Source organism: Canis aureus, chromosome 20 (genome assembly GCF_053574225.1).
Source record: "Canis aureus isolate CA01 chromosome 20, VMU_Caureus_v.1.0, whole genome shotgun sequence".
NCBI classification, from domain to species: domain Eukaryota; kingdom Metazoa; phylum Chordata; class Mammalia; order Carnivora; family Canidae; genus Canis; species Canis aureus.
Genome location: NC_135630.1, coordinates 30,135,628 through 30,153,401, shown reverse-complemented (window position 1 = coordinate 30,153,401; position 17,774 = coordinate 30,135,628). Strand labels below are relative to the sequence as shown.

Here is a 17,774-nt window from a genome sequence, read left to right as displayed (position 1 = left end):
ATTGTAGTTTTGATTTGTATTTCCCTGATGATAAGTGATGATGAGCAGCTTTGCATGTGTCTGTTGGCCATCTGGATGGCCAACAAGAGTTTAGATAAATGTTCATGTCTTCTGTTCATTTTTAAGCGTATTATTTGTTTTGGGGGTGTTGAGTTTGATAAATTCTTTATATATTTTGGAAACTAACCCTTTATCAGATATGTCATTTGCAAATATCTTCTCCCATTCCATAGGTTCTCTTTTAGTTTTGCTGTTTCCTTCACTGTGCAGAAGGTTTTTATCTTGATGAAGTCCCAATAGTTCATTTTTGCTTTTGTTTTCCTTGCTTTCTTTGTCTTACAAGAAGTTGGTGCCGCTGAGGTCAAAAAGGTTGCTGCCTTTGTTTTCCTCTAGGATTTTCATGGTTTCCTGTCTCACATTTAGGTCTTTCATACATTTTGAATTTATTTATGTGTATGGTGTAAGAAAGTGGTCCTGTTTCATTCCTCTGCATATTGCTGTCCAGTTTTCCCAACACCATTTGTTGACGAGACTGCCTTTTATTCATTGAATATTCTTTCCTGCTTTGTCAAAGATTAGTTGACCATATAATTGCGGGTTCACTTCTGGGATTTCTATGGTGCTGCATTGATTTACGTGTCTGTTTTTGTGCCAATACCATATGGTTTTGATGATTACAGCTTTGTAATATAACTTGAAGTCTGGAATTGTGATGTCTCCAGCTTTGATTTTCTTCTTCAAGATTGCCTTGGTTATTTGGAGTCCTTTGTGGTTCCACACAGAATTTTAGGATTGTTCTGATTCTCTGAAAAATGCTGTTGGCATTTTTTTTTTTTTTTTTTTTTTTTTGCCAACAAAGATTGCTTTGGGTAGTATAGACATTGTAACAATATTTGTTCTTCCAATCCATGAGCATGAAATGTCTTTCCATTTCTCTGCGTTGTCTTTAATTTCTTTCATTAGTGTTTCATAGCTTTCAGAGTACAAGTCTTTCACCTCTTTGGTTAGGTTTATTCCTAAGTATCTTACTGTTTTTGATGTGACTGTAGATGGGATTGTTTTCTTAATTTCTCTTTCTGCTGCTTCATTATTGGTGTATAAGAATGCAACAGATTTCTACACATCGATTTTATATCTTGCAACTTTACTGAATTCATTTATCAGTTCTAGCAGTTTTTTGGTGTAGTCTTTCAGGTTTTCTACAGATAGTATCATGTCATCTGCAGATAGTGAAAGTTTTACTTCTTCCTTGCCAATTTGGATGCTTTCTATTTCTTTTTGTTATCTGACTTCTATGGTTAGGACTTCCAAGACTATGTTGAATAAAAGTGGGGAGATGGGGCATCCTTGTCTTGTTCCTGATCTTAGGGGGAAATCTCTTGGTTTTTCCCCATTGAGGATGATGTTTGGTGTAGGTTTTTCATAATGGTCTTTGTTATGTTGGAGTATGTTCCCTCCAGATCTACTTTACTGAGGATTTTTATCATGAATGGATGTTGTACTTTGTCAAATACTTTTTCTGCATCTATTGAGAGGATCCTATGGTCCTTATCCTTTCTTTTATTAACACGATATAACACATTGATTGATTTGCAAATACTGTACCACCCTTGTGACTCTACAACAATTTCCTTTAGTACTAAATAGTACTAAAAAGTACTAAATAGGTGAGCCAGGATTGTTTCTGGGGACCCATGATACTTTCTTTTTTTTTTTTTTTTTAAGATCTTATTTATTTATTCATGAGAGACACGAGAGAGAGGCAGAGACACAGGCAGAGAGGGAGAAGCAGGCTCCAGGCAGGGAGCCCGATGTGGGACTCAATCCCAGGTCTCCAGGATCACACCCTGGACCAAAGGCAAGCGCTAAACCACTGAGCCACCCAGGCTGCCCCCATAATACTTTCTTAATCAAGCACCCAAATATTCTCTGATAGCTCTTTTGATTTCTCCTTAAGACCAGATCCTAAACACAGAAACAGTAAAAAACCTTTTCAGATATCTTCAACTAAAACATTCTTTGAAACTTCCCAGAAAGCCCCTAGAAACTCACAAAGATTTGTTCCTTTACCTTATAAAATGAGGATGAGAGATGCTAAGTCATTATGTTTGTTTAATGGGTTCCATCTTCTTTCATCAGAGCTGCATTGGAAGCATCACATCAGAAGAAACCCTCAGCCTTCCCTGGGTTAAGTTTGTCCCTGTAAATGTCATCAGTATGACTATTACAGATGCTGTGTGCTTTATGGAAAGGCACTGAAGGTGTGTCAGTGCCCTCGAAGTCCATCATATCCTTTATCCTTGGGGGAAGTCTCATCAAAACTCTAGTAAAATAGTTATTTCCAGTAGAGTATTTTACTCTCTTCCATCTTTGTATCTATCATGGGCTGCTGTAATAAATTAACCAAAGTTTTGTCACCAGTTGTTCTTGGTTAACTCTGTTGGTCTGGAAGCATTGCTATCAGCTGTAGGCCAGGCACTGTGTCCAGCACAGAAAGGAAGCCTGAGATCCTCATGAAGAGACTGTATCAGTAGCTCTGACCACCAACACTTGAGTGAGTCACCTCTGGGAACAGACTGCCTAGCTGACCTCACCTGGACAAACTTCAGACCACATCAACAGACAGATTAGGATTTCTAGGACACAGTTCAGGCAGAAGCTTTCTGAAAGCCAACAATGAATGAGAATTAATGACTTCAGATTGAAAAAGGTCATTTTACTATGATTATTATTTTTTAGAACATTCTTGATGTTGTGTTATCTTTCATAGATCTGTGAGGAAGCCCTTTCTCTTCCTTCTTAACCTACAATTTAATAGACTTTGCTTTTGTAAATTGAAAAAAAATCCTTGTTTTTTTTCCCCCCAGAAATGACTTAAGTCTCTGGGTGCTTTTTCTCTCATGTACCTCCCTCCTCAGAGGTGACTACTCCTCTAAATTTGATATATATTATCCCCATGCATTTTAAAACACTTTGTTATATATAGCTTTCCATCAGTGATATATGGCATAGTTTTCAAGCTCTTAATCTTCATAAAATGGGAAGCATGTTATAACTCTCCCTCTGCAGTTTTCTCTTCTGGGGAGTTTTTTAGATTTGTCCGTATTGATATATGTAGTTCTCACTCATTCATTCTCCCATTGTGTGACTATACTTTGTCCATTTCCTGTCAGCGGACATTTAGGTTTTTGCCATTGTTTGTCTATACAAATGGTGATGCACTAAACATTTTGTACAGGTCCGATGACCTATTTACTGAGTAGAAGAACCTCCAGTAGAAAACTGGCACTGTTTCAAACAGCTGATAGCCGGGTATGAAAAGAAACACTTTCATGTGATTCCCACTGATCCCCAGAACTCAGCTCTTAGTTCTTTCAACTTTTCATGGAAGTGTAGGTTCAATGAGAAACTGTCCTCCTTTTTACTGAAATATAATTGGATTGTGCATTAGGGATGCACCTGGGGATAATTCTCATTTAGCCAGGTATGATGAGCAACTTTATGTACAGAATCAATGCTGCAAGGCCCTCCCCAGAGAGCACACCCAGTGCCAGCCTCACGAGTGGCAAATAAGGTAGCTTCCTGCAGGCCAGGAGCATGCCCCAGTCTCAGGAACTTTGAAAAGAGAGGAAATCATCTAGTCACCTGGTGTTGACAGCTACTTGGGCTCCATTTCCTAGCAAATAATAGAAATGTTCCTAAATCCAGGCTGAGAGCCCTTATGAAAACTTCCAGACAGACAATAATTCCAGGGCCTTTGCAGTTGCTTGATGCTGCATGGTTCTCTAGATTTGAAAGCGAACTCAAGGGGGCCTGTAAATTAATGGACATTAATTTACTTACTACACCTGTGTAAATAATCATGCCAAGCCTGATTAGACCCATTGTTTGGGGAACAAGAATACATTTTGAAGATTATTATGACCCTGGAGGGATTGGAGACTGCTTATAAAAAATGTGAAAGACTTTAAATAGGCAAAAGAATGACCGTGTGTCTCTTTGCTGGAAATTTGGCATGACCTAGTGGACCTCAGGCTTGTCTGATTTTGTGGGGTACACATCTTTGACTGTCTGGGGCTGGGCTGTTTTGTAGCTCTGTAGAGGAAACAGAGTTAGCTCCTGGAGGCTAGCAGAGATGCACATATGTCTTGTTCAGGAGAAACTATAAATCTCTATAAATCCAGTTCTCATGTAGACTGCCTGTAACAGCTCACTGACTCCTCATTAATTAAATAAAATGTGTTGCATTTCTATTTGCATAAGACATATGTGGATACATATGCATGGTTTTACTTTTTTAATATATTTGGTGCCTGGGTGGCTCAATGGGCTAAGCATCTGACTTTGGCTCAGGTCATGATCTCAGGGTCCTGCGATTAAGCCCTGGCTCCTGCTCTCTGCTCAGCGGGAAATCTGCTTGTTCCCCCACCCCTCCTGCTGCTCATGCTCCTGCTCTCTTTCCCTTTTTCTCTCTCTCAAATAAATACAATTTAAATAAATAAATAAAATATTCTGTAATACTTATTAATTCCCACAACCACTCTGTGAATTAAGTGTTGTCACTACTATTTGATAGGAAACAAACTGAGACCCAAGGCTGGGCCACACCATCAAGACTTGATGCCTCCAGTTCCAGAGCCCAGTTCTCAAGCAGCCCCACACCTGCTTACAGATGCCTGGACACAGTCCAGACATCTACCTTGTCAGTGCCCTGCACCCCTGTTCTCTCTAGGATCACCATTTCCTCTGCTTCTGAGGCAAACAACTTACTGTCCCTTCCCTGCCCTATCTCCTATGGCTTCCTCTGGGCTGTGGGCAAGTGGTTTTTTTTCCATGCACTGCTCTGTCCATCCTCTGCTCTGAGCAAGTCCTCTGTCCCTGGCTGTTCCCCTCTCAGCTGTGGGTCAGTTCTTTTTTTTTTTTTTTTCCTTTAGAGATTTTATTTATTTATTTATTTATTTATTCATGAGAGACACAGAAAAAGAGGCAGAGACATAGGGAGAAGGAGAAGCAGGCTCCCTGCAGGCAGCCCAATGCAGGACTTAATCCCAGGACCCTGGGATCACAACCTGAGCCCAAGGCAAATAGGCATTCAACCACTGAGCCACCCAGGTGCCACCTAGGTCAGTTCTTGCATGCAACTCAGCTCTGCTCCCTGGTTTCCTCAAAGCAACATTGACCCAACCAAAGATATAGGACTGGGCACCTGGGTGGCTCAGTGGTTGTGATCCTGGAGTCCTAGGATCGAGTTCCACGTCAGGTTCCCTGCAGGGACCTGCTTCTCCCTTTGCCTATGTTTCTGCCTCTCTCTGTTATCTCTCATGAATAAATAAAATATGTAAAAAAAAAAAAAAGGTGTAAGATTAAAGGTGGGATTTTCAGCCCACCACAGAATTAAAAACAACTTAAACTGAGTATTAGTCTTTAATTCTTACAAATACAGGTGTTTGCCTCTGGAGCTCTTTCTTGGCCATTGGTCCTTCCTCAGGACTGTCTCATTGCCACCTCCTCAGGCCCCTGTCTTCTTCTAGACTCCTCATTCTCTCCCCACCCTGCCCCTCATGGGCTCCTCACACCCTCCTTGCTAATCCCCCACAGGCAGAGGCAAAATTACTTTATTAAGAAGAACAACTCACCTCTCTAGCTTCCGCTATCCAGGCCATGTGGGAAAGAGAGGAAGAATCATATTTCAGAAGGAAATATGATCTTAGGGCTGTTCCCACACACACACACACACACACACACAAATGACCTTTTGACTCTGTTGGAGGAATTTATGGTTTCCTGCTGGCCCAATCCGTTTCAACTTCAAACTGTAGGCAACTTTTCTAATAGAAATTGTTTTCTCCCTATTACACAAAAATCGAATTCCCCGACAGAAGGTGATAATCTGTCAGCATGGAATGCACCCAAACGTTGCCACTGGCCTGCAGATGCTTCCCAGAGAGGAAATTCTAGAATGTGCTGAGCAACTGCAGTCTTTTGTTCAAATAAGGACACATTTACACAGCACATGGGTTCACAAGGTGATGTTCGTTTGCATGAATTGTTGGCTGGAAAACTTACAGATACACATCTTAAATGTAAATCTTGCCTATGGTCTCCCCAAAAATTCTTGTGAACAAAATAAAGATTTGCCGCTCACAGGACAATGGGGCAGGGGTCAAACTGGGGAAACCAACATTTTAAAAGAGAACACGTGAGCAAGCATGAGTCTATAGTGATGGGCCTCAAGGCTCTGCAGGTAGTGGTTCTGTGGAGTTCAGTGATTTTATTACAACTGATCGTGTCATCAACCTCCTTATTTAAAGATGGGGAAGCTGGGTTTGGGCCTCTAAGTTGACTGTGGGAGGTCCCACAGAGGGCTCTGAGCAGAGTCGGGACTTGTTCTCCTACTCATCGGTCGACCACCCTGGGTGCTGGGCTTCACCCAAGTTAGGAGGACACAGGCTGAGATGGAAGCCGGCTGTGACACACTCAGAGCCTACAGACTGCTGACAAGGCTCCATTGTTGGGTCAAACTGATCAGGTAAAGTGCAGCCGGGAGAAGTGCCAGTCTACCTTAAGTATGTAAAAACCACAGTTCAAAATAGGCAAAAACTAACCAGGTTACTGCGTAGGGGTGATGGGATTGGCACTCCTTTGTTCCAGTTTTTAGCGAACAATGCCCCCAGGCTTCTGCAATAAGGTTTGGTGGCCACACGGCGGGGCCAAAGCAGAGCATGGTGGCCTACAGCACTCTCAGCTGTTGGGTGGGGGGAAGATCTGTGGAGGGAGCAGATAATCTCAGCCCACTGCACGCAGCACAACAAATGCCAGGACAGACAGATGGACTAGTGGGAGTGCGCTCAGAAGAGGTGGCCAACTCCTGGGGCTGGGCACTTGGGTCTGAAGAGGATGGGTGTCAGTAGGATCTCTGAGGACACTTGGCCACAGCACAGCAGAGAATAGTGGGACAGTAGGAAGGGGCCAGGCAGCTCAGGTATGTCATAGAGACAGTAGATTCAAGGCAGGGAGTGGAGGAAGACGGAGTAGAGAGATGGTCAGGGCCCAGCTCCTGAAGGGTCTGGATGAGGGATTTGGGCTTGTGTGGGAAACAGGACCGTCTGGTCAGGAATGAGCCTCTGAAGATTTGCCTTGGCAGCCACGGTACACTCCAGGGACGGACAGGAGGGAGATGGCACAACACTGTCATGTTAGTGCAGGAGGAGAGGACAGGACCTGAACCAGGAGGAAGAGAAAATGGGTAGAAAGAAACCAATTCAGAACTCCTTAGGAGGCCCATCAGAGGACTCTGTGACAGACAGGGACGTGGAACCATGGAGAACACTCAGGTCACAAAAACCCCCACAGATGTGATGGGCTCATTTGTTTCACAGGCAAAGTTAGGAGATGGCAAGCAGGTGGGAATGAACACAGCTCTGGGATGCTATCCTGCCACCTTTCCACTCTGCCCTGCTCAGTGAGTGGTTTTCTGTGCTAAAGTCCTTACGAGGCCTCAGGGTCACAAGACAGCCACTGTACCTCCAGCCTTCATTCCAGGCAGGGAAGGTGGCAAGGACCTTTCTCTTGAAAAGGCTTTGAGTTTTCCTTTGGGATGCCCTCCTTCATCTCATTGGCCAGGACTGTGTCATAAAGCCACCCTAATTGCAAGGAAGGCTGAGTGATTTTAGTGGAGTTCATTGGTTCCCTGAACAAAATCAGAGTTTGGTCAGGGAAGAGAAACAGATGAGTATTGGCTGGGTACCAAGCAGTGTCTGCCCCAGGGGGATGTGGGAGATGGGGATGTCTCGGAAATACCCCAAGTCTGACAAGCCCAGCTTAGAGTCATAAACAGTTTGAGGTGCCCACTGGCCTCCAGAGAAGATGGGCAATCAGATACACCCACTGAAGTTCCAGTGAGGACACTCACCTGAAGCCAGAGATTTGGAGTCGTCAGCTCATAATGAAGGATAACCTTCCAGAAGTTCCCAGCCCGTTCCAGAACTCTGCTCTACAGAGAGCACACAGCCTCCAGAACCACTAAGTACGAACGGCGGTGCTGTATCAGGCTTCCAGAGGAAAGCATCCCGTTGCCTGAGCTCTGGTTTGGTTTCTGCGTATGAACCTTGGCCCACCGCGAGCTCAGCATCTCCTTGGGGAAGAACCGCGCCTTCTCCCTGGTCGTTGCACACGCACGGAGGGCGGGAGCGTGGAGGGCAGGAGCTAGACAGGCCGGGCCGGACGTCGGCCGTCCTGGGACTCTAACAAAGCAGTTCCTTAAGCAAGACTCAGTGTCCCTCTTTGCCACCGTGTGTCGACCTTGGCTGACTGGGACAAGGGACTTTTCGCCCCTCTCCCGCCGCAGCTGGGTCCTCATCCGTAACCAGGAGCTGTCAGGAGGCTGCGAGGAAGCCCGTTAATTATCCTCCGTGTGCTGAGAGGGGCCCGTCCTCAGGGATTTGCAGGGATTTGCTCTTCCGCATCCAGAGCCAGGCCTGCCCACCGGGGCCATCGTCGTCGTGTCCCAACAATCCCCGCCTGAGAGCAGGAGGAGCCCCCGAGGGAGGAGCTTTTCCGAAAGTCCGGGGTCTCTCGCCACCTCAGCAGTCCTGCCTCCAAATCCTGCCTCCCCGACGTCGGCGGTCAAGCTGCCCCGAGGCCGACCTCTGCCCCCGCCACAAATCCCGCAAGTGCCCGCATCCCCTCCCCACCCTCAGCCTCGACCTCAGAGCCCCTCAGCCTCAACCTGGAGACGCCTGTCGCCTCCACAGGCTCCTCCCTTGTGAAGGCAGGGTACTGACTCTTTTTTTTTTTTTTAAGATTTTTTTTTTATTTATTCATGAGAGACACAGAGAGAGAGAGGCAGAGACACAGGCAGAGGGAGAAGCAGGCTCCATGCAGGGAGCCCGACGCGGGACTCGATCCCTGGACTCCAGGATCACGCCCTGGGCGCCTTAGGCACTAAACCGCTGAGCCGCTGAGCCACCCCGGTGTCCCACTGGCTCCGTTGGTCTGTAGAGCCTTGAACACACAACCATGATAGGTCCTGCTGTGCCTTTCTTGCCCGCTCTCCCCCAACTGTGAGTGCATCACGGGTAGGAACCATACCTGAATCTTCTCTGTCATTGCAGGGATTCTGTGGGAGATGCCTGGTGAGTGAATGAATGAATGAATGAATGAGCAAGTGAATGAATGCCTAGGGGACTGGAACTGTGCAGACCCAGTGTACCCCCAACCACACAGGATGAGGAAGATAGCACACTGTCTATACTCGCTCTCGTGGTGGGACAAGTTCTGGGGGGAGGGGGGTATCAGATGACCATTCCTCCTAGAACACAGAGCCCTACATGGGTTATGTTCCCTGGTCACACACCAATCCTCTTGAGATGAGTAAAATAAGAGTCTCACACACACTCGTACTCACAAACACCTACTTGTAGCCTCCATCCAGTCACATTCTCTGGTCACATGGCCCCTCTGGAAGACACCATGCAGTGCACATTCACTGGTGTGAGCTCTTAGAACCCATCCCCCATTTCTGTGGAAGCCACGCCCTAACTTGTGTTCAGATGTCCACCCTCCTCCTCTCGGCCTAGCCCCACCTCCAGCTCAGGGCCTTGTAATTTTGGGACAATCAGAGGTCCCCACCCCCAGCCACAGAAACTGACTGGGCACTGGGGACTCAGGCCAATGAGACAAAGGAGATTTGCTGAAGGGCTTCTGCGAAGGAAGACTTATGTCCCTCTGCAGAAGTTTCTTTCCGCACAGTGCAGAGCACAGATGTCAAACCTGAAACTGATGGGAACCCTGTCCAAAGATGAAGCTAACACCCAGGGAACAGGGGGCCAAGAACATCATGGAAGGCCTGAGCTCTAGCTTGAGTGCCCATCTACTTTAGATGCTAAGAACACCCAGCCAAGGCTTGATGAGCAAAGGAACCCAATGTTTGGTCACAATGTCCCAGTTCATACCCAGTGTTTGGGAGTGGGTGACACTTAGAGGTGTGAATACTTAAATTCCCAGAGTGTCAGGGCCAGTGGGACCAAGAGAAGCAATGCCAGTGTGGTTTCCAAATCCAACCAAGGATGAAGAACAAGAGGCCAGACAGGGCTGGCTAGTATCAGAGTCACCGTGGAAGGGCTTGGGAGCGAACAGAAGGGAGGGGAGCTGGCTGGAGGGAGGGGGAGTTCCCAGAGATGGGCTGGGGCCTTCTGAAATAGTCTGGTCACTGCTTGTGCAGAGTCTATGGCTTTGGGCAAGGAGAGGGAGGGACCATTAGCACTGACAAGGTATGTGCCGCTCACCTCTGAATTTCAATTTCCCTCAGACAGACAAGAACCTGGTAGTGTCCCAGCTCCCAGACACTACCCAGCTCAGGCTGCCGGCCAACTGCCTACCCTCTTGAGCAGGGGCGCTACACCCAGGCTCCCTACCTCTGGGGGTCCTCTGCGTAGGGTCAGCTCCCTCCCACTGCCTGTATGGAACTCCCTGCAGGCCCCACCCTGTGACACACAGCAGAGCTTTTCCTCCAAATTTAGCCCCACTGTAAAGCAGGACCTCCTTGAGGGTCAGAGGGTACAGCTCAAAGCCACCATTCAATACATCCATGAATCTCACATTGTGATTAAGCCTAAGGCAAATAAATGTTTCCTTAGGAAAATGTATTTACATTTTCCATCCCGAAATAAAAGTGAGGATTCTCATGGCACACCCCCATAGCCCAGGGCACACACCCGAGGTTCTAAAGCACAGTGGAGCTGACCAAGTCTGGGCTTCAAGCCCAGCCCCAGCAGCAATTAACTGTCACTGTGGAATGAATGAATGAACGAACGAACGAATGAAAAGCTAAAGCTTTCAAAGCAGAGGTAAGTGGAAATGAGCTCCGCGTGCCTCCATGCGCTCAAGGAAAGTGTGGTTGGCAGAGCCAATGCTGTCACAGCCAGACAAGGCAGGGCCACAGCAGTGGCCGTTCTGCCACCTGAAGCAAAGCCCAGGGGTTTTACAAAAAAATAAAGCTAAGATTCTGACATTCACCTCCTTCACCAGCTTTTTACCACTTTTTACCACTGTACAGAGTTATGTGGAGACAAGTTATGTGGAGACAAGGAGCTGCCTGCAGTGGGGACCTTCCTGCTGGAAAAGGAGGGAAAAGACAGGCCAGCTGAGCCCATCCCTCCTGGCACCAGGTCAGGCCTTCCCAGGCACCCGAGGGCAAACATTCAGGTTCAAAAGCCTGTCCCGAGAATCACCAGCAAGCCACTGACCCTCCTTGGGCCTCGGGTTCCTCATCTGGGAAATGGAGTCCTGGCTCCTGACCCTGGAGTTTTCACCCATATTAAATAATGTCACTTAGGCGGCACCTAGCTGGCTGGCACCCTTCCCTTCCCATCACTCAGCCCCCATCACCTGAACCCCAACCAACCATCGGTCAGAACACCAGGGGGCTGGGGCTGAAGCTATCAATCGGATCCAGAGGAGCTCAAGAGGAGGTGGCCAGCACACCACAGCTGGTGGGGAAACTGCAAGAGTGTAGTCTACTGACCAGCAGCACCTGTCCTGGCAGGTCCGGGGGTGGACTGTCTCCATAGAAGTGCCGCAGATAATCACAGTGTACTCATACTGCGGACAGAGGTGGAGTGAGAGCAAATAAATGAACATAGGCTTTCTGAGTGGTTTCGCCAGTTTGTTTCATTTTGCTTGGAACACTAAGATTTATTTTCAAACGGCACACAGACGGTCTGCAGGGTGGGGCCAGGCCGGGCTGATGTCTGGGCCCTGAGCTCTCTGGAGAGACCCAACCCCACCCACAGCAGCTGCCAGGAGAGAGGACCCTCACCCAGGCTGCTCGGCCAAAGCTTCAGGCAAGCAAGGTGGCTTGGCAGCCCCTAGCCCCGCCCTGTGGCCAGGCACACATGCGGGGCGCAGGGTGGGTGGCCAGAACCTAACTAGGGGACACAGCAGCTTCAGGAACACTGGTGATTCCACTGGACTTGCTGAAACCAGGCTCTTTGGAAAACCACCTAATCTTTGGGAGAACACCTCGTGGCTTAGGCCTCTCCTCTCAGTTTCCCTTTGCTTTTCAAAAATTTAAAAACAAAAATCAAAAAAAAAAAAAAAAAAAAAAAACCAAAACACACATTTTTCGGGAAAAGGTGTTCTTCACACGCCCAGAGAGCTGCACCAGCCGTGGCCCTCACTGAACCCGCTCTGTGAAGTTCTCAGGGAAGACGCCCCGGCATTTCTCCAGCTCCTTGTGCTGGTTCCAGTCACTCTCCTTCACGCCCATGAGCCAGCCTTCATCCTGAGAGTGAAGCAGAGCACCCAGGTCACACAGGGATGGGGGCAGAGGGCACTGGAACCCTGCAGGGCATGGGTCTTAAGGGAGATCTGCTGGAAAGATGTCCCCTCCTTGGTCTTGATCAGTTCCTCCAGCCCATCACACCCACTTAAAGAATGCCTCCTCCAGGCAGCATTCCCTGCTACCCCAGACCCAAACCTGCCCAAGCTAGGAGCCATCTGCCCTTCACCAGTGGATTTAACTCTGGCATTTGTGTGATTCCTCCTCTCTCTAGAAAGGCAGCCAAACTGCTGCACTGGTCTGAATGGTGTCTAAACGCCATCCCAGGCCAGGAGCTTCCCACTATCAGGTGCCCACAGAGCATATCAGTTGTCCTTCCAGACTTCTACAAACAATACCAGAAATTTCTGGTGAGCACTGACCAGTTAAAGTTTCTCAGTGACTCAAAGCCCCTCATGAAGCCCTCCAGCTCAAATCCAGCCTTTGCTTTCACCCTGACAGTTCTCCAGGCCCACCTACCCAAGCCCTGACAAAGTCCTTAGCCCCAGACCCTGACCCCTGGGCCTGCAAGGCTCATTCATCCCTGCCCACAGTGGAGGCCATCACTGACCCTGCTATGCCTGGGATCTCCCTCGGTCCGTCACAGAGCCTACGTATGTCCTCTCTGACCCAAGTCCACCCACCTACATGACTCCCCCTGGTAGCCCGCCCAGTCCAGGGCTGGCCGAGGGAGGATGTGAGTAGAGACCCAGGGGTTGACAGGAATCTGCCAATTTAGCACCAGGCTCAGGAAATCCTTGTTATTGAAACCTCCCAGACCTGTGGCCTCAGTCCATCCCTGCTGCCCTCAAGTCTCAGCTCACTCAGCACCCCCAGCAAGCCTGCTGCTAAGAAGCCTTAGAGACCTGAACCAGGCAGCCTGTCAGGATTTGGGGGTGCAGTCCCCACTCTACACCAGCCCCAGGCTCCATGGGGAGCTCACGGTGAGACCAACTGACATGGAGAAGCCACAACAGGGGGTGCTCTAGGAGGTATCTGGCCTGGGGAACAGCTGGGGACACAGCTGGGATGTTAGGGGTCCTGCCAGAAGCCATACTCTGTCCCTGTGGGCAGGGCGCAAGGGCAGCCTGGAGGAGGCAGCCCAATGGGAGGCCGCAGAGTGGGCATCTTGCCCTCTCACTGCCGGGCAGGAGGGCTCATGGAGAGGTGGCCAGGGATCCTGTCCTAGGAGGAAGGATGCCTTGAGGGGCAGCGAAGGGAGGAGGGGAGAAAGACCTTTAGCTGCAAAAAACTGAGAGAAAGGCAGTGCCAGGAAAGGAGGAAAGCTGACAGTCCGCGGAAGCAGACAGAGGGGACACGGGGACAGGGAGAGAGACTCAGGGAGATGGGATGGCATAAAGGGAAGGGGGAGAGGTGAATGGAGGGAAAATGCGTGAGGGAAGCAGGGTACAGAGACAGAAGAGCAAAGAGGAGGAGGTGGGGAGCGCATCTTCACGCCCGGCTGTGGGTCCGCAGCTGGTGGGGCTCTGCTGCCCCCTGCTGCCTCCTCCCGCCACAGCGGCCAGGGCCTCACCTGCTCCTCCGGGTTCTGGAAGGGGATCACCAGCACCACGTCACCCGCCTTGAGCTGCAGCTCATCGGTGTCGGTGGCCACGTAGTCGTGCTGGGCCTGCACCTATGGAAGTTTGGGGAGAGCTCAACCCCCCCGCCCTCATAGGCTCCGGTCCCACCCGCAGCCAAGCATGGTGCACCAGGCTTTGTAGGGCTTCAGGCTGCCCTGGCAGCATGGTGACTGGGAGCCCGCCAAGGCAGCAGGACCAGCGCTCGAGCCGCCACCCTGCCCGCTGGGCAGCCAGGGGAGTGGGGGCCAGGGGCCGGGGGGCCGGGGTGCTTTGGGCCAACCCACACAGCTTCGCAGCTCAGTGTCCTCGTCTGTAAAAGGGCAACGTCGGCTCAGATAGCAGCCCAGGCTGTGGGGCCAGCAGCCCATGCTTACCTTGAACATGAAGCCTGGGGGCAGGTCCAAGCGTCCCGCCCCACCGCCACCCTCCACGGTGCCATTCACAGTTGCTGAGAAGGTCTCTACCACCACCGCAGGGAGAGAGCTCTGCAAGGAGGAAGCACAGTCAGCGTGGGCAGGGAGCTGGTCCCGGGAGGGCAGGGGCCATGAGGGCAAGGGGAGGGGAAGGTCTCTGTGACGGATGCCAGACTGGTCTGCCTCCCCTGTGGAACTGCCACCTGGACCAGCACAGAGCAAGGAGCACAGGCAAGACGGGGCTGGGGAGCCATGAGTGGGAGGGCAGGTGGACAGCAGGAAAGAAAAGACAGGGCCTTGGTCCCTGTCATCTTACGGAGGCCGCTTCACTTGCTGCTGTTTCCCCGGGCTCCTGGGCTCCAGCCGCAGGTGGGGTCCCACCCGCCACCTCCGAGGCCTCCGCTGGCTGCAACATAAATGCCGGCATGGGGTCAGACACGGGACAGACACCGTTCCCAAGACAAGGAGAGAGGCCATGGACGGCAGCACTGAAGGGGCATCTAGAGCCCACCAGTGCCTCTGAGGGTACAGGAAGCCCCTAAAAGAAAGGTCAGGTCCCTGCAATGGGAAGCAGCTGGAGAAGCAGCTGGAAAAGGTGCTGGCAGCACAGAGATGCCAAGTGACATGCCGCACAGGCCTCTGGGTGCCACCAGGACCCTCCCCCATAGGCCCTATCTTCTAGGCCCAAAACCTGACCAAGCCTCAGCTTCTTCTCACCTGCCTGGCCTGGTGGCTGAGCCAGCAGACCCCATGCTTGGGGACAGCAGCCAGCCCCTGTCCCAGTCCAAACAACTCAAGGCAGGCCCAGCAGCCCCTGCCTGGCCCTGGACACCTGCTCTCCAAGGAGGGGGCAGCACAGTGCTGGGCACCATGGTAGGGGCCTGGCCGAGGCAGAGTGCACACGGCCCAGACTCAGTGAGGCTGACCTGGCCAGCACTCACTCAGCCACTTCCGAGCTCTGGGAGCAATCACTCAAGCTTCCTAGCCCCTACTTCCTCGCCTGTAAAAAGAGCAAATGTCTAGGTTAGAGTGAAAATTAAATGAGAAGATTCTGGAACGTGCCTGCCATAAACCAGGAGATGCCCTGACCACTCCTCCCTCCCTCTGCAGGAAGCCTGAGCTGGGAGGCTGGGGTAGGGCTGGCGAGGTGGGAGGGGCCTATCTGGCCTGGCCTCACCCTCAGGCTCACAGCAGCTTTGTCCATCCTGTGCCCCCTCCTCCGGGCTCTTCCTTTGCTGCTACACCCCCAGAGACTGGGGACAGGTGGGGGCTGGCAGGTGGACACTTACTTGGGCAGGCCCCGGCTCGGCCGTCTGGCTGGGCCAGGCCACAGCAAAGGTGCCCTCGGTAGCGCTGGGCTCCCCGGGAGGCAGGCTGCCAGCTGGACTCTCTGTGGGCTAGTGATGGGCCACCAGGGAGAACGGGGCGGAAGGGATGGGAGGCCAGGGAGGAAAGGGTGTCGGGCAAGGGCACGAGACAAGAGAAGAGAGTTGTGAGCAGCCTGGTGTCGGCAGAACAGAGAGCGGGTGCCTGCAGCAGGCAGCCTGGCCCAGGGGGGACAGAACCCTTAAAGGGAAAGCCACTCCCACCTCCTGGCTCCTACCACTGCCAAAGGGATGAGCAGGTGCAAATGAGCCACACACAGCTCAGCACCCACAGTCCACTCAACAAACTGGTGGCCCACACCAGGCTTTCACTGGCCTCCTCCAGAGTAAGACTATCCGGAGCTTCGAGCTCCCAGGAGGATATGCTGCCAGCACTTCCACACCAACTGCTGCTGCTGCTCCTCCTGCTGCTGCTCCTGCTCCTGCTCCTGCTCCTGCAGAAGCTACACTGTGGTTGTTGATGAAGTCCCACGCCCTCCCTGAGCCTCATGCCCCAGCCACCAGGTGGTGCTGACACCTGCCCGGCATGCTCACATTAGGGCACCTGGCCTCACCCTGCTTCCTCTGTCCCAACAGCTCCCTGATGCCACTACCCTGTAGGGCCCCCACAGACAGAAAACTCCTCAAGGACGAAGACCCTCCACCCCACGGGCCCCCTTGCAGGCCTCAGCAGGGGACCACTCACAGAGCCTGACAACTGAGCCGAACCACAGAGGACCCTCTTCTCTGGCTAAACTGAGGAGCCCCCTCCCGACAGGGCCTGCTGAGGGGCAGATTCTCCACAGACGGGAAGCAGTGGGACAGCTGGGGACAAGCAGTAACAACCAGCTCCCTGTGTGCATGAGCACCGGCCCATGCGTGCAAGTGCATGCACCTGTGAACAGGCTAGGTGCAGGAACAGGCAGGGTGGGCCGGGACCACGCAGAGGAGCAGCTCCCCCCCGGGGGTGGGCACAGAGCAAACACGGCTTACCTCCCAGAGGTCCCACGGAATTGACTAAGCGCAGCAGAGAGGGAGAAGGACAGAGTTAGTACAGAGGTTAGTGACAGGGTTGGGCGAGCAGTCCCCAGCGACCCCCATCCTAGGGCCCCAGAGCCCCCCAGGCACTGGGCAGCACAGAGCCAGGCTCCAGGGTCTCCAGAGAGCCAAGTCCTGGACATCTGCCAGGGCGCTGAGGCCACAGCTGCTGCCAGGAGAGGGCAGGATGCTGATGGGGGGCCTTATTTTTACCGAGTGGGTATTCAGCTGACCCTCCTCCTGAGGGTCTTCACCCTGACCTGTGTCTGCTCCTCCCTTCCTCACGTTCAGGGCTAGAGGAGGTGACAAGAGCTGGGGCCAGGGGGCTGACAGCCTGGTGACCCCAGAGGCCCGGCGTAGGTGGGCACACATGGCCAGACGTGAGCCCATGCCCCGGTGCCCCAGAGACCCACGGGCCTGCAGGCGGTGGTGGGCCCAGACCAACCTGACCAGAGGGCGTGGGTGCCTTCACTGGGCTCGCCACAGGCGGGAGGGGGTCAAAGTCCAGGTCCAGCAGACTGGCCTGCTCCGAGAAAGGCCCCGGGACCTCAAACTTCGCAGCAGTGGCAGAGGAGGAAGGCAGTTAGTGACAGGCCGGGAACATTCCGCAGGGTGCACACACTCACAGACACGTCCGCCTCACTAACAAGGGAGCACTGCCCACGCCACAAGCCCGGCATAAGTTCCACGCATACAAAGACAGCCCCTGCCACCCACCTCAGACACCAGCGGCAGGCTCACCGGGGCAACCACCCAGCGGCCCAACGCCAGCCCCGACTGCCTGCTGTCCCTGCCCCCCAGGCCGCAGGTCTCCCAGGGCCTGCTCCTCCTCCCTGCACCCCGCTCTCCTAGCCGCCCGCTCCGCCCACCCCTCAGAAGCAGCACAGTCCATCGCCCAGGCTGACAAGAGCACACGCACTCCCTCTAACCAAGAGGGCCCTAGGACAGGCACTGACCTCACCTCGCCACCCCACAGACACGCCTGTGGTGACACCCAACCAGCAGCCAGCGCCACTGGGTTAAGGACAGGCTGAGGTGGCGCACACCACCCAGGAGC

General features: G+C 52.0%; 1 protein-coding gene across 28 annotated transcripts in view; it reads right to left on the bottom strand.

Annotated features, from left to right (window-relative positions):
• Nucleotides 1-11,652: 11,652 nt before the first annotated feature.
• The window catches only part of BIN1 (bridging integrator 1), a 52,520-nt gene continuing 46,398 nt past the window's right edge, over nt 11,653-17,774 (bottom strand). For 8 of the 28 annotated variants that reach the window (XM_077861308.1, XM_077861316.1, XM_077861312.1 and 5 more), the window contains 4 exons: nt 14,632-14,721; nt 14,277-14,387; nt 13,854-13,955; nt 11,653-12,283 (listed from right to left, as the gene is read on the bottom strand). In XM_077861308.1, coding sequence (XP_077717434.1) covers nt 12,176-12,283; nt 13,854-13,955; nt 14,277-14,387; nt 14,632-14,721 — 411 coding nt within the window. In that variant the 3' untranslated portion in view covers nt 11,653-12,175. Of the gene's footprint in view, nt 12,284-13,853; nt 13,956-14,276; nt 14,388-14,631; nt 14,722-15,604; nt 15,713-16,672; nt 16,697-17,162; nt 17,271-17,774 lie in introns of all 28 variants that reach the window. The other 20 variants (XM_077861297.1, XM_077861299.1, XM_077861302.1 and 17 more) reach the window with 6 other exon arrangements.